We start from the raw sequence: 21,995 nt of genomic DNA on the forward strand, positions 1-21,995 counted from the left end.
GTATAGCCTATAAAAAACAAACGTGGCACAAAACCCTCACCTTCCTGTGCGATTTCCCACATATCTAGAGCTACTTTAAAAGCTTGCGCAACTGTCAGAGTCACAGCCTGAGCCTGTGGAAAACACATGAACGCACAAGATCAGAGGGTTTCTGAAGAATTATGCTCTTGTCCACAAGATGGCGGTAGATACCTACTATAGATACGGGTCAAGAGAAAAGGCTGTGGCTTTCTGGCTTACACAATAACCGGTTTGTCAATTACATTACAATCACATAAAAACTGAAGCGAAAAAATAGGTAATGATTAATAAGGAGACATAACATGGTGAAGAAGGATTGCAATAGCCTACTATCAAAATGGAAAAGTTTTAACAAACAATATGCATAGCCTATGCCTGGGAATTAGGCCTATATGTTTTGCCATCTGTTACTGTGCTTCCATATATGTTCATGATGTGCATCTGAACACACTTACTATTTTCTTTTTTTGGCAGAGGAAGGCATGGCACTCCAGGGTTTCATTGAACTGGCTTTGGGAGACGTAGGCAAAGACCTTATCCTGAGTTTTGTCTGTTGTGCAGTAAGATATTCTGCAGAGGTGAGAAAGAAAAGCTTTTCACTGTGTGGACTGTATTTGTTCATAAAGACTCATATAATTAAATAACATTTCCAGGAATTAATAATCTACTGGCAGAGACTTTGTTATGGCTCTTTTTTTATCTTTCTATAACGCCAATGGAAGTGTGTTAAAATCATCAGCTTTATTTTACAGAGACAATGCAACAAGCTGTTTGAAGTTTCAGTGACAACAATGACACTCTTCTTTAATTTATTGAGTCATTTCTAACTTTTAACTGCAGTAATAATTGCATCGGCCAATTCAAGTATGGCCATTTAAAGTCTGCGAACCAACCCAGATGATTCCTGTTGAGAACAGATTTGTATTTTTTAAAAAGTAACATAAGTTTGTAATCTCCCAGATCTCTCATGAAAAACAGGAAACTCATGAAAAACCTATTCAGAGCCAAAACAGAAGTGAGATGGTGAAGTCTATGGTTGAACTGTACCAAGACATATTTCTGCATTTAAAGGAATAGTGCACCCAAAAAATTCTGATTGTCATAGTTCAAAACGAATTATTTTCTGTGGAACACAAAAGAAGATATTTTGATGATTATTTACGCTGCTCTCTTCCATACAATGAAGTGTTCCTGTAGCCTGCCCTAAACAGTAGAGCATGGATTCATTTCCCAGGGAATGCAAAAACCGAAGAAGAAAAAAATGCTTTTCATCTGCCAAATGCATAGCTGTAAATGAAAGTGGATGTGCACTATAGCTACCAAGCTTCAAAAAGCACTTAAAAACATATTTAAAGATAATTTACTTGCACTATTTTCCAAATCTTCTGAAGCCATTTATCAATCCTTTGTTTAAAAGAATAGACTGTTTAAGATGTTTTTCTTTCACCATTGAAAATGTAGCTTGATAGTCATGCTCACCATTCACATCCAGGAACAATGGAAAAGACCAGCTTCAACATTGTGCACTTTATGTTCCACAGAAAAAAAGAACCTGAAAGGACATTTTCATTTTCTTTCTTTTCTGTAATTTTAGGAAAAGGACCTGAATTTAGAGCACCAAACCAAAAGAGCTTGTGTGAAATAATGAGATACATTAGGGAAGACAGAGCTCTGATCTCACTTCATCTACATTTGTTAGTGCACTACTTCTGATGCACGACCTAAATAGAAATGCCCAAGACTCTCTATTCCCTTTCTCCCTCCCCTTTCTCTCTCTGAACATGGGGGGGTGTGGTGAATTATCATTTATTCCAGTCTGTGGTGCATTGCACAACTTCATTATTGAAGAGCGTGAAGCTGAGAGGGAAGGAAATGCTAAATGGCCCGAATTTAGCTTGTTTGTAGCTCCTTTTGAACAGAATTAAAGGAGGAGGAAATTTGATCATAAACAACCTCAGCGATGCTGAAATGAACCTTTCGATCTTTGCCTTCCCGGTACTCAAATAGAACATTTTTGAAAGTACCGCAGCTCGATGCATGAAATTGAATGCGTTACAAAACAAACACTTATTTACATTTTATACAACAGTAAGTTTCAGTCCTCGAATTTGTTTGGCTGAGCGGCATTAAAGATGATAGTGTGTATACAGTTCAACAACAGTGATTGTATCACTCCACTTGTCTGTGAGTTCTACAGGTATGGATTTTTCATTTACTCTTTCTGCATTGTTATGCAATTAGGTGGTGACAAGTGTCGTCTTTATTAGTGGGTCACTGAATCATTCACTCAACCGATTAAATCAAAATCACTGAATCATTTTGAAATGTAACAGCACTGTTTTTAGCAACATTTGATTTAGTTGTGGAACTATTTTTTTCCTTCTTTTTTGTTTTTGTTTGCGGCGCTAAAAACAAAGTAAATGTCTAAAATGAAAGGTACTCAATATGAACTTTTTGTCCACTGAGGAATTTTATTTATGTTTATTGTAGGGTTGTCAAAAGATTAATCGCGATTAATCGCATCCAAAATAAAAGTTTGTGTTTACATAATACAGTATATGTGTGTGTACTGTGTATAATTATTTATATATATAAAAACACACACAATCATGTATATATTTAAGAAAAATTGGTTATATTTATATATAAAATATTTATATATAATATAAATTATATAAATGTATACAGTATATAAATGCTAATATTTCTTAAATATATACATGAATGTGTGTGTATTTATACATAATAATTATACACAGTAGACACACATATATTATGCAAACACAAACTTTTGTTTTGGATGCGATTAATCACGATTAATCTTTTGACAGCCCTTGTTTATTGTGTGTTCTCTGTCCTATCTATTATCAGATCCTACTGTACTGTAAATGAATGGGAAAACGCAACACAAAGAAACTGAATCCAGGCCAAGTGAAAAGCAGAGATAAAGTAAAATGGCAATGCACATCAAAGTGAGTTTGGCCTTAACATGAACGCTTTCTGCTTTAGGCAAGGAAGAGACACACGCTTGTTAAATTTCAACAAATACATATAGAGCCTAAGTACAGGCCACGTACATTGTAAATAGTAAAAGATAATAGGAGCCTTCACATAAGCAACTCAAGGGTAACAAACATGACCTTGTGGCCCTGACTAGCATACGAGCCTATTATAGCCTTGGCAGTGTTTGCGTTGGCAGTGGCACAGATTGCTCCCTCAGTGATGCCTTACTGAACACGGTACAGTAGAATATGACATTCCCAGAATGGGGGAGAAAAAGCCAAAGTGGGGTTTAATCTTTTCATGAACCCCCATTCAGTTAATGCGGGAGCGTAGTGAATCTCATTACACAAATCACTGTGCAAGATTTGTGGCTTAGGAAATTAAAGTCTTGCACACAAATATAGATGTTTTCTTTTCAAGAGACAAGCTGTCACTAGTGGCAGTAGTGAAAGTGATATTTATTTGCATAAAAGGCATAGAAATCCTAAATTGCAGTGAGCATCGACGGAAATGAAACAAAAAAATGAAATAAAGACCCAGAATGCCCTTCAAACCTTCACAATTTCTGATGTAATAAAGCTGACAGCTCCTGCTGAGCCTAGACAAACAACATCATCTCCTATTTTTCACTAAAAATAGAACGGCTGCGTTTTTTCATCATTATTTGTATATTCAGCTGTGGAGGGGGAGGGAGGGGGGTATCAAAGGAGTGAATAAAGATGAGGAAAAGTATTCATATCATCAGCAGCACTAGGTTTCCTTCTTTTGAAACCCCCACCACTTCATTCAAGATGCTCTTGTTTATTTTGCTGTCAGTGAAAAGGCAGAGAATACCCATGATTCTCTGCTTCACCCTCCGAATGGTTGTCCAAGACACCCTCGGGGTCTGGGTTGAAATAGCATTTATTATAGCATCCCGACTGAACTGTGATTTTACGGTCCCCTGGTACTTGTGTTTATTCTCCAGGCTCCTTTGAAAGTCAAACTGAGGCTGTATGATCAAAGTGTACACTGATTGTATGAGACCCATCGCTCCAGGGTGTATTCTCTATTCTGAGGTGTGCTTTACCTGGATCAGGCTAATAATACAGACATAAGAAAATAAGATGAAACTCTGTGCGGTGGAGAGCAGTTTGTCCTCTACGTGAGCTCACAGAATTCCTTGTCTTACACAGGAATCCATATGCCATCGCACTAAATAGCCAGAAGCCCACAGAGCGTCTCTGAAGGGACAGTGCCACGGATGGAGGAGTTCCAGGTACAAGGACAGAGTGTTTTGTGTCGGACCTGATGCTCTGCTGCTAAAAAAAATGAATTAGTCATTTGGTTTTCAATACCATTAACCATTAAAACAAAATACATTTATGTTAAGACTATTCAGTCTCTATATTTGGAAAATATATTTATTTCCTGTAAGTGTAAACCTAAAATAAATACTATTTAAATAAATACTGAACAAAAGACAAAGATAATAATTCAAATGATATACGATTTTGCTTTAATTACATAAGGATATTCAGCATCTTGAATTAAGTTCATTATAACTCACTGAAAAATGAAAATTCTGTCATCATTTACTCGCCCTCAAGTTGTTCCAAACCTGTTTGAATTTCTTTCTTCAGCTGAACACAAAAGAAGATATTCTGAAGAATGTCAGTGGCCAAACAGTGATGGACCCCATTGACATCATTGAGTGTGGGAAAAAATACTATGGAAGTCAACGGGGTCCATCAACTCATTCTTCACAAATATCTTCTTTTGTGTTCAGCAGAAGAAAGAAACTTATACAGGTTTGGAACAACTTACGGGTGAGTAAATGATGACAGAATTTTCATTTTTTCTGTGAACTATCCCTTAATTATTATGTTTTACTTTAATGTTGGTTTGTCCTGTTTTAAGTGTAAACATCAATAAATAATGCTTAGAAATTAATATAACATTTTAAAAACATGTACGCAATTTTGCATCTCAAATAAATTTAGGCCGCTTTACTTAGCATTTGAATGTTACTGGAATACAAGAAAAAAGTGATTATAAAAATTGTAAAAGAGACAAGGATAGAGTGTGCGTGGTTTATGTACTTTATGAGAGAAAATGCGAAAGAGAGAAAGGAGGGAGAGAGAAAAGAATGAGACAGTAGGAAGGATGTGGGATAAGTTTTTTTTTTTTTTACGGGAGAGGATTAAAGAGATGCGTGATTCCCGTGACTGTGTCTCTGCTGTGGCTGATAAGAGGGATCAGCATGGGGCTCCTCTCTGCACTCTAAAGCACCCCTCGTGCCCACTGAACAACAGAGGGCTGTACTACTCGCTCCAATTTATGAATACCATACAAGCATGTACCTCTTGCATCAATATTTGTTTGACACACTCAAATGTTAATGATTCACTGGTTAGTGATCTCACAGCAGTGTTCATGTTGTTCTACAGACCTTGACTGACAAAAAATCTTTAAACAACTGATTTGGAGGGAGGGAAGTTTGCAATAATTGACTCAATGTCTTTTAAAAAATAAGATATGCTTTTTCAGCTTCATGTGGTTTGAATCAGCTGGGTTTGACAAAAATATTATACGTCATAAAAAACATAATATAATTGTTATAAAATGTATACAGATTTGATTAATAATACATAAATCATACAGTAAATCATGTTTAAGGGTTCGATCGTGTACAAGTACACTGTTCAAAAGTTTGGGGTCAGCAAGATTTTTAAAATGTTTTTATTCAGCACTTTTAAAAAATTTTAGGCTACATTCGTAGAAAAATGGAATATTTCAAATAAATACTGTTCTTTTGAATTTTCTATTCATCAAAAAAATCCTGAAAAAAGTATCATATTTCAATAAAAGCATTAAGCAGAACATAATTTTCAACATTGATAATGATAATAATATAATAATAAATGTTCCTTGAGCATCAAATCAGCATTTAGAATGATTTCTGAAGGATCATGTGACTCTTAAGTCTGGAGTAGTGATGCTGGAAATTCAGCTTTGTAAATAAATGACATTTTAAAATATATTGCAATAGAAAAGTAATTTTAAATTGTAATAATATTTCACAATATTACTGTTTTTACTGTATTTTTGAGCAAATAAATGGGTAAAACTTTACAATCAGCTCAAATTAGTTAAAATTTGTTCATGCATTAACTGGCATTAACTAACAATAAGCAATATCTTTTTACAGCATTTATTCAAATTAGTTAAAATTATTATGATGTTGAGATTAACATGAACAAAAATTAATAACTGCTGTAAAAAGTATTGTTCATTGTTATTTCGTGTTAACTAATGTAGTTAACTAATGTTAAATTAACTCTGTTTTAACTCCTACGGTGGCCGTATTATTGCGGCGTAATCTCCCCCTCGCATTCGTCACGGTGCCACTGAGTGTAAAAACGCGAAAGGCGATTTTTGTCCCTCTTTGGCTAATGTATTTTCAAGATTGAGGCGCAACATGGCTTCCGCAATTCGAGCGACTCACTCATATGTATTATAAATGGCAGATTCTACGCTTACGAGAATACTTGATAAGTTGGTAGAAGTAATTATTAATGAGCACATATAATTTTGAAAGTGTTTTTGTCACGATCCACACACGGGAAACAGGGGTAGATCCAAGTGCAGTGTTTATTAATGGGTAATCCGTAATCATGAACCAGTCCAGGCAGGGGTCAAAACCAAAGAAGCAATCAAACATAAACATAAACAAAACAACAGGCATTAACAGACTCAGAACTCAGAAGTGGCGTGACGATTACAAGGATTCCGTGACACATACTAAAACAGACAGGGTTATATACACAGGGAAAGACAATGCTAATGGGGAATTGGCTGAGTGCAATGATTAGTGACAAGGGACAGCTGAGTGCAATGAAGAACAAGGATCGTGGGGAATGTAGTTCAGAATGTGACAAACACCGTGGGGAAGGAGGACATCTAGTGGTGACCCAGGGAACTCAAACCAGACACTGTGACATAACCCTCCTCCTACGGAGCGGCTACCAGACGCTCCAAGACATAACACACAAAACAAGAGTCCAGGCGGGAGGTGAAATGGTGGAGGATCAGGGGGCGGGATGGGGGGCCAGGTCCATGGAGGGGAACAGGAACAAGGGGTGACGACTTAGCTGGCGGCCAGGGCGAAACCGACAGTCCATCGGGCGGCCAGGGCGGAGCAGACCGTCCATCGGGCGGCCAGGGCGGAGACGACCCCTCGGGCGGCCAGGGCGGAGACGACCCCTCGGGCGGCCAGGGCGGAGACGACCCCTCGGGCGGCCAGGGCGGAGACGACCCCTCGGGCGGCCAGGGCGGAGACGACCCCTCGGGCGGCCAGGGCGGAGACGACCCCTCGGGCGGCCAGGGCGGAGACGACCCCTCGGGCGGCCAGGGCGGAGACGACCCCTCGGTCGGCCAGGGCGGCCATGGCGGTGAAGACCAAGGAGGGACAGGGACAGACCCTGGCTCAGGAACAGTCACAGACACCACCGGCTCAGGAACTGGAACAGACACCACCGGCTCAGGAACTGGAACAGACACCACCGGCTCAGGAACTGCAACAGACACCACCGGCTCAGGAACTGCAACAGACACCACCGGCTCAGGAACTGCAACAGACACCACCGGCTCAGGAACTGCAACAGACACCACCGGCTCAGGAACTGCAACAGACACCACCGGCTCAGGAACTGCAACAGACACCACCGGCTCAGGAACTGCAACAGACACCACCGGCTCAGGAACTGCAACAGACACCACCGGCTCAGGAACTGCAACAGACACCACCGGCTCAGGAACTGCAACAGACACCACCGGCTCAGGAACTGCAACAGACACCACCGGCTCAGGAACTGCAACAGACACCACCGGCTCAGGAACTGCAACAGACACCACCGGCTCAGGAACTGCAACAGACACCACCGGCTCAGGAACTGCAACAGACACCACCGGCTCAGGAACTGCAACAGACACTGCAACAGACACCACCGGCTCAGGAACTGCAACAGACACCACCGGCTCAGGAACTGCAACAGACACCACCGGCTCAGGAGCTGCAACAGACACCACCGGCTCAGGAGCTGCAACAGACACCACCGGCTCAGGAGCTGCAACAGACACCACCGGCTCAGGAACTGCAACAGACACCACCGGCTCAGGAACTGCAACAGACACCACCGGCTCAGGAGCTGCAACAGACACCACCGGCTCAGGAGCTGCAACAGACACCACCGGCTCAGGAGCTGCAACAGACACCACCGGCTCAGGAGCTGCAACAGACACCACCGGCTCAGGAGCTGCAACAGACACCACCGGCTCAGGAGCTGCAACAGACACGGGCACCGGCTCAGGCTCTGGAACAGCAGACACTGGCTCCGGCTCTGGAACAGCAGACACTGGCTCCGGCTCTGGAACAGCAGACACTGGCTCCGGCTCTGGAACAGCAGACACTGGCTCCGGCTCTGGAACAGCAGACACTGGCTCCGGCTCTGGAACAGCAGACACTGGCTCCGGCTCTGGAACAGCAGACACTGGCTCCGGCTCTGGAACAGCAGACACTGGCTCCGGCTCTGGAACAGCAGACACTGGCTCCGGCTCTGGAACAGCAGACACTGGCTCCGGCTCTGGAACAGCAGACACTGGCTCCGGCTCTGGAACAGCAGACACTGGCTCCGGCTCTGGAACAGCAGACACTGGCTCCGGCTCTGGAACAGCAGACACTGGCTCCGGCTCTGGAACAGCAGACACTGGCTCCGGCTCTGGAACAGCAGACACTGGCTCCGGCTCTGGAACAGCAGACACTGGCTCCGGCTCTGGAACAGCAGACACTGGCTCCGGCTCTGGAACAGCAGACACTGGCTCCGGCTCTGGAACAGCAGACACTGGCTCCGGCTCTGGAACAGCAGACACTGGCTCCGGCTCTGGAACAGCAGACACTGGCTCCGGCTCTGGAACAGCAGACACTGGCTCCGGCTCTGGAACAGCAGACACTGGCTCCGGCTCTGGAACAGCAGACACTGGCTCCGGCTCTGGAACAGCAGACACTGGCTCCGGCTCTGGAACAGCAGACACTGGCTCCGGCTCTGGAACAGCAGACACTGGCTCCGGCTCTGGAACAGCAGACACTGGCTCCGGCTCTGGAACAGCAGACACTGGCTCCGGCTCTGGAACAGCAGACGTGAAGTGGACAGTCTCTGGAACGGCAGACAGCCTGTGCCTCCTCCACGCATGCAGTACCGCCACCGCATAACAGAGGAAGACCGCTCTCTTGGCCGTGGCAGGACTGATGGTGGGCGGCTCCGAGACAATCTCAGGGATGACAGCGGGCTGCTCGGAGGGGACGGACTGCGGGACGACAGCGGGCTGCTCGGAGGGGACGGGCTGCTCGGAGGGGACGGCCTCCGGGACGACAGCGGGCTGCTCGGAGGGGACGGCCTCCGGGACGACAGCGGGCTGCTCGGAGGGGACGGCCTCCGGGACGACAGCGGGCTGCTCGGAGGGGACGGCCTCCGGGACGACAGCGGGCTGCTCGGAGGGAACGTCCTCCGGGACGACAGCGGGCTGCTCGGAGGGGACGTCCTCCGGGACGACAGCGGGCTGCTCGGAGGGGACGTCCTCCGGGACGACAGCGGGCTGCTCGGAGGGGACGTCCTCCGGGACGACAGCGGGCTGCTCGGAGGGGACGTCCTCCGGGACGACAGCGGGCTGCTCGGAGGGGACGTCCTCCGGGACGACAGCGGGCTGCTCGGAGGGGACGTCCTCCGGGACGACAGCGGGCTGCTCGGAGGGGACGTCCTCCGGGACGACAGCGGGCTGCTCGGAGGGGACGTCCTCCGGGACGACAGCGGGCTGCTCGGAGGGGACGTCCTCTGGGACGACAGCGGGCTGCTCGGAGGGGACGTCCTCCGGGACGACAGCGGGCTGCTCGGAGGGGACGTCCTCCGGGTCTTTGAGAAGACTGGCAATCTTCCTCCTCCTCCGCCGTTTCTGATGGTGAGGCGGCGACATCAAACCTACTGCCTCTGGGGATTCTGTGACGTCCGTGACCGCCTCTGGGGGTGTTGCAGTCTACTGCGAGGGTATGGAAGCCATGTCAGGAGACACAGGCGGGAGTGGTGTATCCCATTGGCTACGATGATGAAGGTAACTGGTGAATCCCCAAAAGTCCAGGATCTCCAGCCCCTTCATCTCCCAGCCCGGCAATGGGTCGTCAAGACACTTATTAAAAAGGTCCTTGAGTGTGGCCTCATTGTATCCCATACCTCTCGAGAGAGTCCAAAAAAATTGGGATAGATCACCCACCTACCGGCCCTGCTGACGTAGATAGGCCAGATTACCAAAACGTCCCATCCTCTCCTCAGCAGTGCTTGGAGGAGCGATACGAATACCCGTACTGCTGGATCTGTGCATATTGACGGAATCCTTCTGTCACGATCCACACACGGGAAACAGGGGTAGATCCAAGTGCAGTGTTTATTAATGGGTAATCCGTAATCATGAACCAGTCCAGGCAGGGGTCAAAACCAAAGAAGCAATCAAACATAAACATAAACAAAACAACAGGCATTAACAGACTCAGAACTCAGAAGTGGCGTGACGATTACAAGGATTCCGTGACACATACTAAAACAGACAGGGTTATATACACAGGGAAAGACAATGCTAATGGGGAATTGGCTGAGTGCAATGATTAGTGACAAGGGACAGCTGAGTGCAATGAAGAACAAGGATCGTGGGGAATGTAGTTCAGAATGTGACAAACACCGTGGGGAAGGAGGACATCTAGTGGTGACCCAGGGAACTCAAACCAGACACTGTGACAGTTTTTTGCTAAGAATCAACTTAAAAAAATAAAAATTCTTTCAAAAACATTTAAAAAAAAACGTACAGACCCCAAACTCCTGAATGGTAGTGTAGTATTCTGTTAGTATTTTTTCCCTTGTTTTTGGTGTGGTTTTATACCTGTAAATGGAAACGTCCTCAATGAGGTCATTGGTCTCTGTGTCTGTCATGATGATTCCCTTGGGGGAGACGGTGAGGGTCACTTTCCGAAACTTCTTTGCACTGGCCCGAGCCTGCATGTGGCAAGGATAAACAATTTGAGGGAACCCTGGTCAAACATCTTTGTCATAGTCAACTTTGAAATGTCACTCATAACTCACTGACCAGGAACAATAACCAGAAAAGGTCAGCGAAATCTGTGTGGACTATTAAATCCAACTCCATGGGTACAAGAGCTGAAAAGAGATGACGCTTAATATATAAAATTCATCTTCTGCCTTGTTTAAGTGGTGTTGCTGTGATCCCGGCATATGAACACAACGAAAGAAAAGAGGCTATCATGGACGAGAGAGAGAGAGAGGGGGGGGGGGGGGGGGACTCGTCAAGGACAAAAGGAAATCAGGCAACGCATATCTGGAGGGTCTTTCTCTCTTCCCAGGAGACAGTAAATACTGATTTAAAACACAAATGAAACTCATGTCAAGGATTCACAGTCTTGACAATTAGTTTGGAGAGAAAGTTGTCTCGTTCTGATTCGATTGTGCTGTCAAAGGAAGAAAAATCTCTTTTTCATTTGCTTTCTAAAGAACAAGGAACTATATTGTGTATTTTAATATGAAATAGACTATACTGAAAGACTGACTCGTTTGTACAAAAGTGTATCTCCAAAAAGTAACTGCTATAAAGGTCTTTGTGAGGCCCTAAAACCTATTGATCACAAAAGCTTTTGGTTTCTGTTTAGATCAGTCTGATTAATCAGTTTGATACTAATGAGAAGCATCAATCAATTCTTTACAAAGTGCTTCTTGCGTCTTCAAGTAGCTCATTATTATTTATATATAATAATAATACTTATCATATATTATTATTATTATGTGACAACACAAATTGCCAAAGGCATAACAATGATTTGAGTAAGATTTTGTGCCGACTTGGCTCATTATCATTCCTCATATTCACCATATCCACTATACTAATTCCCTTGACCCGCTTTCCTCTAATGACTGACCGTGGTTACAATCCTCCTGATGGCAGCCGCTGCCATGTCTTCTCCTTTAGGTTGGCCGACCAAAGTCATGCCCAGATACTTCACATTGAACACCATCCCTTCCAGGAGTGTCTCCTTAGTGTCCGTCCAGTTCTCTGGGAGCTCTAAAACACACAAAATAAAACATTTTCCTTTATGAGTGCACTACCCCTTTAAGAAACAAACTACATTTTCAAGGCTTCAAATATCAAAGGCTCAAAACAAACTTCCTGAAAGGCGAATGTGGATTTATTGATTAACACCGCAGGATATCACAGGAAAGATGCCTTTAAGCCATTACGGAATAATTACTTTTTTTCATGTAATAAATAATCCGTTCGCTAAATATGTTTTCCATATAAAAATACGCTCATTGGACATAGATGGTAGGTTTCACACCTTTCCATTAGGAGAAGTGGGGCTCATTCCCATGTAAGGAGAACTGTGCCACACACTGAGCTTTAAATAGCTTTCCGGTCCCATTTGAATCCAATACAAAGCCCTGTAGGAGCGTAGAGCTGGATCGAAAGATATGGAGAATGAACCCGGACATCCACTAGTGCAATTCTGAAGCAAAAAATCTATATAAAGCAAGCACTGGAGTGATTGTTAGCCATATCAGTGTGAATTATTGATCATTATGCTTTCAAAACGACAAAGATTTTTCATTATTTTATTTTATATAAATTTATTATGGCAGAAAAAACATCAGAACTGCAGGAATAGAGCATTGAAAATAGCGCCTCCTTGATAATTTATATTTATCGTGACAGGTAAACCAAAGTTTCAGACAGCAGTAAACTATTTAAAAAGTTCTTCTTATGACCTGCTGTAGCTCATTAAAAAACAAAACTTAAATATATAATATATATATATATATATATATATATATATATATATATATATATATACATATATATTACATTAGTCCTAATAATGTATAATAACAATAACAACAAGGGCTGTCAAGCTATTACAATTTTTGAAATGCTGATTGATTGATTAATTAATTGAAAATTTGCTGAAAATTTACCCACCAAACGATAATTTAAAGGAGTGGTTGAGTATGATTTCACTTTTCTAACTTTAGTGTGTAATGTTGCTGTTCGATGATAAACAACATCTGCAAAGTTCCAACGCTCAAAGTTCAAAGCAAAGAAATTGCTTTAAATGATTAGAAGATAACTACACATAAACAACATAAATTCATCAACTAACCATTCAGAAATGTTGTCTACATGTTGTTACTTCTTTTTGAGTCTCTCCATCTTTCTGACTCCTGTTTGAACATAAAAGGCTAAAAGTTTTCGAAATGTTCAGTGCATGTGTGTGTGAGGTAAAAGGACAGGAGCTCTTGAAGCTCCGCCCCCCTGTGTCAGGTGCAGCAACTCATTTGCATTTAAAGGAACAGACACAAAAACAGTGCGTTTTTGCTCACCCTCAAAAAGTGACAACTTTAACATGCTATATAAAAATATCCGTGGGGTATTTTTAGCTAAAACTTCACATACACACTCCAGGGACATCAAATAATTATTTTACATCTTGTGAAAAGGGCATTATAGGCTACCACCCCTTTAAAGTCATTATTGTGTTAAATGAGACAAGCATCAAATAGACAAAAAGTAGCTTCAGGGGAAAAAAAAGGTTTTATTTGATTTTTCAGAAGCGGCATCTGAATTGGTACAGATCAGTTACTACTCAGTAACTGATTATTTCTATGTTCCTTTGCCTAAAAAGGTAACTATGGAGGACAGACTCATTGAGTGTCCTGTGTCCTGTTCTGACAGCTCTGCTCGGAGCCATCTGGCCCTCCCAGCAGCACCAGCTGTTTAAGGCCAGGAAGACAACACCACCATCATGGCTTCCTCAACTGTAAGTCAATTATTAACCTAAGAAGACACTAAATCTATCTCAAGCACTCAATAGGCAGGACAACTAACAGTCAATGCTCACTCAGCACTGCAGCCATCTCTAAATGACATGTTATAGCCTGTTTAAGATGAGCTGCAGGCCATGGAAACACAACAGAAGTAGCCAAAAGAAGCCAGAAAAGCTCTAAGGGTTACTTGCTGGCATGTATAATCTCCTTGAGCTGTTGCAGCACATTTGTCGTGCTGAAATCCCTGAGAGTGGGAATGCTGACACACACAAAACTTGGGCCACAATAAAGAATGTCTCTGTAACTTGAGGGATGTACCATACGTTCACCAGGCTGCTGAATGAATAATTGATCAAGTTTTGTGTTGATGCTCCAGGCCTTCACTCACATTAGATTGAAGTAGGACATGTTTATGGTCATAAAACTTTGCAGAGGTTATGACAATAAAGTAAAGCAAATAATGCAAACAAGGCCATAAGGGGTGATGGTAATTGGATTCTCAGGTTTAGAGCAGGTTGCAATGTGAACTAAAAAGCAGGCAGTATTGTGTGTTTGGCATGAAAGCGGCATTTTTAACAGCACATAATGTGACGTCTGGGTTGGTGCTTGTGTCTGCATGATAGACTGATCCGATTTGTGCAAACATAAAATGCGATTACCACAGACGCTGAGACGCACTGTAACCGCATTTGTGTCTGCGCTAGACAAAAGCTGCATGGCATTTCTCCAGACTGATCTTGCAGTGGTGTAAAGGTTTCGGTGATGCAATGCTGGAGCTTTTGATGTTCAAATGAAGTCAACTTATGTATGCTAAACAATATATATTTTTTTTTTTTCAGAAGCGCTTTGAACAGTTTGAACAGTGAAATCTAGAACCTCCCAGCAAACACAGAACGTTCCACTTACCACTAAATGCCCATTCACACCAAGAACTAACTATAAAGATAACTATAGCAATGACTATATTAGCATCCACAACATGTCGCTGTCATGTACTAGTGGTTGTAGTAATCGCATGATGAAGATGAATCTAAACAAACACTTCTTTATTAGTCTACAAAGATACAGATTTCAGGAGAAAACGAACACACAACCACATATACAGTACGGGCTTAAATACACAGTGAGACATAATGATTGACAGGTGAATGTAATCAAACTAGGGATAAAAACGGAACATGAAAAAAAAAATTTCTAAACATAATCCTGACAGTTGCTTTAAATGCTTGAGCTTTTTCAAGCAGGATGAATTCAGACTGGCTGCCAATGTTTTTTATCGTTCATCAGCTGAAAAAAAAACATCGTTCTGAAAGTGATTGCAACGATATCGTTTCTCTGTGCCGTTATCGTTATAGTTGCAGTGTGGACTCTGCTATTCCTTTTCCTTTAGATCGTCATCGTTATAATTAAGTGTGAACTGTGAAAGTTTATGGTAAATGTATGGTTCCTGTTTGGTTATTTATTTGGGAACCAATTTCTAACATTCTAGGAACATTGTAGGGAGTTGTTTTGTGAGCTAACCTAATAAGAACTTATACACAACATTCTCTAATGGTTATTTCAAGGTTTTATTTTGATATACAAACATCCTCAAAATGGGAGTTTTTTGTGTGCTAACCTAATAAGAATTTTAACAGAACATTTTCTAATGGTTAAATTGTTTTTTCATATTCATAAACTACATTCATAAAACAGTATTAATTCAATGTTAATGCTGAAATATTTCCTCAAGATAAAAACATACGTACATGCCACGATTAGACAGGGCAGAATCATGAGCAGTTAACTTTCTTAAAGGTGATAATTTTCTTATTCATAAAGATCTAGTGATTTCACTGACACATTTGATAATTGAGCACATGGATGCCTTAAACCGTGGCAATGAAGGAAAGCAAGCATAACGGTCAGCCACAGCAGATCTAGTTATATATGTACACTTCATGCTTAATGGTCTCATTTACATTCAAAAGTCACATGAATACACAAGCATGTTGAATCCCAGTGAATATAATGACTGTATTTCCATGATAAGATGATTAATTAAAACGAGAGCTCACACATGGACACACGGGCAGGACAGTTGCCCGTAGCAACGAGTAAATCAAATGCCTAGATTCCTGGAATGATTCTGCACTAGCATTTTTATGCATCACGTACAAATTGTTGAATATGAAATACCTCAGACTTGAATGGTTTTCCCTAAGAAAAATAAAAGGTTTTAAATATGTGCAGACAGCAGCTGAATAAAGGCCTCTGATCTCTGGTCTGCCATTTAGTATCTAAATAATGAGTGTTGTAAGAATCTAGGACATTACCTTGACAGTATATAGGACATGATACGGCAGAGAGGAATTGGGGAATAGAACCGATTCTCTCAGCCATAAGTGGAATACACACTTTAAAATAAATGTGCTACAAAAACTAACTCAGGGTCCAATTGGCCCCGTGATTACAAAGGGTCTTTATATTCCATGAAGTTATTGGTAGTGTCTTCAAAGGTTCTCATCTCATATATCAAACATTGTTGATTCTGTTTGGAACCTTTCTTCTAAGTGAAAGATTGTTGAGGAGAAATAACAGGAAGGTCTCAAAGTCTCAATGTTTAATTTTGCGTTCTCAGCCCCTGAGCAGTTTGAGCTGTGTTGAACATGCCATATATCCACATCAAATTTCTCTGCTCAGGACAACCAACAGTGGTGTCAGACCAAGCGCCGTTGCTTAGCAACAAAAGTCAATGGGCATAAGACAGTCCTACAATGGGGGATGTTAGCATATAAACATCAGCAGTCACAATAGCACACACTAAACTCTGTGAAACCATTATAATGAAAATCCTCAAATTATGGATATAACAATTAATATATCTTTTTTTAATATATATATACTTTTTTTGACTGCATAATTAAACAACAGATTTCTTTGATACATACACGCTGCTGTGAGCAAGTAAGACATGCTGCTGCTGTACAATATAGCATACATGAATTACCCGTAGCAGATCTATACAGGTGGAGCTGGGGAAGGTGGAGGGTTTCTGAAAGCGCGCTGCAATTGACCCTTCGCTAAGCCACGCCCGAAAACCGCAACTCGCCAATCGTGGTTTAGCAAACTGTAACTAGGCGCGGGAGGTCTGGCAAGCTTTCGAGCGAGGGAAACAAGTCGAAGCGTTGTGCGTATGGATTGTGCAAATCTGATACCCGGTATCCTAAAAGTTTGGACGGTGGGGTGGAATTTTTTTCCTTCCCGAAACCTAAAAGCCGAGGGGAGAAATGCCGGGCGTGGATCAAGCAGTGTGGGACGCCCCATTCACAACTAAATGTCCACAGGATTAACAAATACGTTACCTATTATTGCTTGAAAATAATGACGGTTCTTTGTTCATAATGCATATATTTGAACGTAAAATAAGACGATTAAAGGCAAGACGGAGGCTCACTGACATACTTTAAAATATATTTCAGCATTTTGTTAATCGACGGCTTACTACCCCTGAGTAACTTTAAGGTTACGTTACCCCAATCCGATCACGACTCTCCCGGTGTTAGTGTTATTCCACAAGATTTATGGATAAACTGTTTGATTTATAATTATTGGATTATAATTTATATTCACATTTCACTTACCCTGCTGTGCATGAACATAGCTGTTCCTCAATTTGTGTGTTTCCCATTTGAATGGTCAGCTTGAGCGTATGAGGCGGCTGCTGCTTGTGCTGGGACTCAGCCTATAGGCTTTAGCTTAAATTTTGATGAAATTATTCTCTAATCGGTTGCATATTATGTCGTGGATATATCCCCCGAATGCATACTGCAGTCCCTTTTGTCTTGCTCTCTGAGATATTTCACCTGTTCGCCAAAAATGACTAATTCTCTCCTTCGGAATGTCTGACACCGTTGCATACACACTGTAGTAGACGTGTCAGGCGCGAAAGCTTGCCAGGCGTAGCAACAGTAACTAAGGAGGGCGGGGCTTAGCGAAGGGTCAATTGCTACGGCAATGCTGTCAAAGGTTTTGAAGGTTGAGCAGCGTGCTCATTGGCTACTGATACAGCAGGAGCCAAACAGCTCTGCCCTATAGAGAATTATTTGATTGCGTTTGCGTTAAGGACCTATCATCAAGAGTTTCATGACAGAACTTTGTATTTACATCACAGGTTTTTTTGAGTAATATAAATTCAAAGCCAGAGTGATATTTCAATGCAACTGAATCTTATGATTAAAACAGCCGAATAAAACAAAATAATTACTTGAAAACCTTCATTCATCTCTGTTCACAGTTTTTTTTTTTTTCTGAAGTGTTCTCAGTCTGCAGAGGCCTATAGTTATGAGTGTTATCACTCTTATGCAAGACTGCACAAATGGAATTAATGAACAGAGAGAAAGGTCTTTCTTACAGTATGACTGAAAGAAGAAAGACAACATCTTCTGCCTCAAGGCGACGAGGGGAATTTTCTTCCAAAACTGAATGAATTAATGACTTTCTGCTTGACTTGCCAACCAATGGGAACTAATACACACAGGCTGCCTAATCAACACAGCACATATATTTATACATAAGAAACGAGTGTTTCTTCAGCTATGGGCCACTTTAAGCTTTTAGGCCACTGTAGACACTTCCAAAATAAACTCCCTTAAAAAATAAACACACATCCAAAGATGTGATGAGAATTGATTGGAAATGATAAACAATAAATGTTTCTGGTCACATTTAATACTTAGCCTACCTTGATTTTTGTAGCCTTGGTGGGCTACAGTTGTAATCGAATGTATTCAACCCCCATTGCAAATCAGGTTTATTTTTCTGCAAAATTTACAGAATTTTAGCTGTTTGCAAGGTACAAATCAAACAAAAGTAATTGAAATAGCTCAACACAACAAATTCAACTGAAAATGCAACTTTTAATGACTTCTGCAATCTCAAAATTATTCAACCCCCTGAATAGTATCCCTCATAACAGAATAAATCTGCAAAACAGGTGTTGTCTCAAGCACACCAGATGCAACTAATCAAGGGCTTCGTGTTTTGCTCCAGGTGTGCTTGGGCTAGAACACATGAAATATCTGAACTGGCTAGGTTTGTTGAGTTTGACTGCATGTTAGAAAAAATGGCTAAGTCAAAAGAATGGTCCAAAAAGTTAAGAGAAGATCTTCACAAACAAGGAACAGGATACCAGAAGATAGCGAAGGCACTAAATGGTCTTAGAGACACCGTTACAAGCATCGTTCACAAGTTCAATGTTAAAGGAACAGTTGTAGCATATATAAGTGCCGAAATAATAAATAAAATAGTGGACCAGTATCAGAAGATCTTAGTTTGGCTCAGGGAGGAAATGGTAGAGTTCAATGATACACAAGAGTCACGGCTGCGGTGCAATTGTGAATTGTATTACATATAGGACAACAAGTATTTACAATATTTACACGTGCACATATGAAGTATTCAGTTCAAAGTTATTAATGAGCATACAACAATCTCAGAATTCACTCAATCAATAAAAGGTTGCTTGCAGCCGCCGCGGTTCACAACACACAGCCTCGAGACAGACAGAGTCCAAAGGGTCCACGATGGAACAGTTCATAAGATCAGTACCAATATGTAGATGTATGTAGTGTCAAGGTGTGTGAACATATCTCTGAGGGTGTGTGCGCAGGTGTAGCAAAGTTAGCAGCTGCAGCGCCTCCTACCACACCGGTAGATGCATGCACTCCAAAGCATCAGGTTTGGGCCTAGTGGCTCGCCATCAATGCACAGAACCTGGCCTGTACAAAACAGGACCAATTAATACATCACTCTGGTTCCAAGCATCACAACTATAAATCACCATAATATAATAAAGTCATCATATTATCATAATCATAATCTCAGTTCATTTGTTTCAGCATGTACATGATTCAATATAAATACTGCATATAGCAATATAAATAACTTAACAATCAGCAAGAATACTCTTATAAATAGACAATATCGATAAATAGCTTCAAAATACATTTCAGAATCAAAGAGTAGTTGATAACTTCATAATTCAACAATATTAATCATTGTGTTACTCATTTAAATAAGCACAGAATGTGTATATATAGTCAGACTCAGTATGATTAAAGTACAGCCAGCGCCAGCACCGGCTAACTGAACCATATACACAAACAACACACTTTTAGCACCGTATAACAAACAGTGACAACTCACCAGTTCCCACAGCATTAAGTCACTCAACAGCAGTCATTTGCAAAAGGTAGAGGCAATCTAAAAGGTTGGCATACATAATAGTTAAACCAGCAGTTTAATTAATAAAATGTTTTACAGAACTAAACGCCTACCTGCAGCAGCTCAACACACCAGCTCGCGCACACACATACCAAAACAACAGCGCGCGGCCGTATTTAAAGGAAGTGACGCAACACTCCGTCTCAAGTCTCGCGCTACTTCACGAAGTCTCGCGACAACGCGAACGCAAGAGGGAGCCGCGAATAAGGAGAATAAAGGCAAAAACCATCTGGGTTACACCCTCCCCCCTTAAATCATGCACGTCCCTGTTGCATAAAAACTGCAGAAGCAAACTATTACAGTTTAGGGACAGAGTCTGCTGCAGTGGCGTGACTAAGGGCCTCTGTATAAACATCAGACAAGCTATGAAAAAGTGTTTGAACGACTGAAATTAACGGGTTGCCCAATACTGCATATTGAAGTCGTTGAAGGGGTTGACGCTGCCGACCTGAACGTCTGGGTACTACACCAGATCCCACTATATCACTGGGGGTAGTAGCAGAACTATGAACAGCAGGACCCACAGATGACTCAGATTGAACCGGCTCACGAGCTTCAGCCTCAGGCTCCAGAAGCACTTCAACTTCAGGCACATTGACTGTTATCTCTTCCAAAGGAATTTCCAATTCTCTTCCCACAGGTAGCTCCATCTCTCTCATAACATGTTCATCTATTGGATCAAGTAGAGGATTTCCAGGCTCTCCCACAGAAGTTTCTACCTCACCGCTAGACATAAACGGGTCTTCACCAATGATTGGCCAGGACTCTTCAACATCAGGTAAGTGGGTTACAATTGAAGATCTTGTTACAGGAACTTGTAGAGAAGGTGGAACAATGTCACTTGGGACTGTCGGTAAGGCAGACCCCACAATGTCAGCGGTCGTTAGGTCATGTTCACCTCCCCTCACACTTTCCACACTGAACTTCACGGGGAACTGAGGAAAACTCCCAAGGGTGGTAAGCTCATCACCCTCTGTATCCTCATCCTCAAAGATTTCAACTTGGTCAGTGCGGTTGCGACTCTGGCTACGAGTATGGAGCTTTTGAGCAGCAAGATCTTCTGGGAAATCCTCTGTAGCAGAAGTCGGTAGGAAGCCACAGGGCAAGAGCAGATCACGATGGAGCGTGCGGTTAGGTCCCTCCCTAGTCTCTGGTTTCACAATATAAACTGGAAGATCCCCAGCACGTTTCACAACCACATACACCTCTTGTTCCCACTTGTCTGCTAGCTTGTGTTTTCCTCGGATTCTGACGTTCCGAACAAGGACTCTGTCCCCAATATCCAAGCTTGCAGGCTTTACACATTGATCAAACCGACTTTTGTTCCTTTTAGCTGACTTCTGAGCGTTCTGGCATGTAAGTTTATAGCTCTCCTCGAGACGTGATCTCAAGTCCCTCACATACTGAGAGTGCGAAGGAGAGGAAGAATCACGGACTGGCAACCCAAAAGCTAAGTCAACCGGGAGCCGTGGTGATCGTCCAAACAGGAGTTCATAAGGCGTGAACCCCGTTACCTCATTCCGCGTACAGTTATACGCGTGGACAAGAGGTTTAACGTACTCCCTCCACTTAGCCTTTTGCTTGCTCTCAAGAGTTCCGAGCATGTTTAACAGCGTCCGGTTAAAGCGCTCGACAGGGTTGCCCCTGGGATGGTATGGGGTGGTCCGAGTTTTCTTGATGCCGGCTACATCACAGAGCTCTTTAATCAGTTTAGACTCAAAGTCTGGACCTTGGTCAGAGTGTAAGCGTTCTGGAATGCCATAGCAAACCATGAAGTCGTTCCACAGACACTTTGCC

General features: G+C 42.3%; 2 protein-coding genes and 1 long non-coding RNA gene across 7 annotated transcripts in view; 1 reads left to right on the top strand and 2 right to left on the bottom strand.

The window, feature by feature from the left end:
* The window catches only part of LOC307012719 (low density lipoprotein receptor adapter protein 1), a 46,467-nt gene that overhangs the window by 7,496 nt on the left and 16,976 nt on the right, over positions 1-21,995 (bottom strand). For 3 of the 5 annotated variants that reach the window (XM_079639687.1, XM_079639689.1, XM_079639688.1), the window contains exons 2-5: positions 12,035-12,177; positions 10,987-11,099; positions 477-591; positions 41-113 (exon numbers count right to left, since the gene is read on the bottom strand). In XM_079639687.1, coding sequence (XP_079495813.1) covers positions 41-113; positions 477-591; positions 10,987-11,099; positions 12,035-12,177 — 444 coding nt within the window. Of the gene's footprint in view, positions 1-40; positions 114-476; positions 592-10,986; positions 11,100-12,034; positions 12,178-20,251; positions 20,300-21,995 lie in introns of those variants that run through there. The other 2 variants (XM_079639691.1, XM_079639690.1) reach the window with 2 other exon arrangements.
* Positions 499-4,461, top strand: LOC307012721. The gene is made up of 3 exons (XR_013800670.1): positions 499-599; positions 2,893-2,993; positions 4,200-4,461. It is a non-coding gene; the product is annotated as an uncharacterized lncRNA (long non-coding RNA).
* LOC307012717 (uncharacterized protein) lies at positions 6,642-10,621 on the bottom strand. The gene is made up of 3 exons (XM_079639682.1): positions 9,565-10,621; positions 8,338-9,405; positions 6,642-7,823 (listed from the first exon to the last, which is right to left on the bottom strand). The coding sequence occupies exons 1-3, from the start codon at positions 10,030-10,032 to the stop codon at positions 7,503-7,505; spliced, it is 1,857 nt and encodes a 618-aa protein (XP_079495808.1). The 5' UTR covers positions 10,033-10,621; the 3' UTR covers positions 6,642-7,502.

This window comes from Phoxinus phoxinus (genome assembly GCF_949152265.1).
Source record: "Phoxinus phoxinus genome assembly, chromosome: 16".
Taxonomy (NCBI): domain Eukaryota; kingdom Metazoa; phylum Chordata; class Actinopteri; order Cypriniformes; family Leuciscidae; genus Phoxinus; species Phoxinus phoxinus.

Coding starts and splice junctions, on each gene's coding strand:
- LOC307012717 (XM_079639682.1), bottom strand. CDS start 10,032: ATGTCGCCGCCTCACCATCAGAAACGGCGGAGGAGGAGGAAGATTGCC. Junction 9,406..9,564: donor CCGCTGTCGTCCCGGAGGAC/GTTCCCTCCGAG, acceptor CCCTCCGAGCAG/CCCGTCCCCTCCGAGCAGCC. Junction 7,824..8,337: donor CTGTTGCAGCTCCTGAGCCG/GTGGTGTCTGTT, acceptor TGTCTGTTGCAG/TTCCTGAGCCGGTGGTGTCT.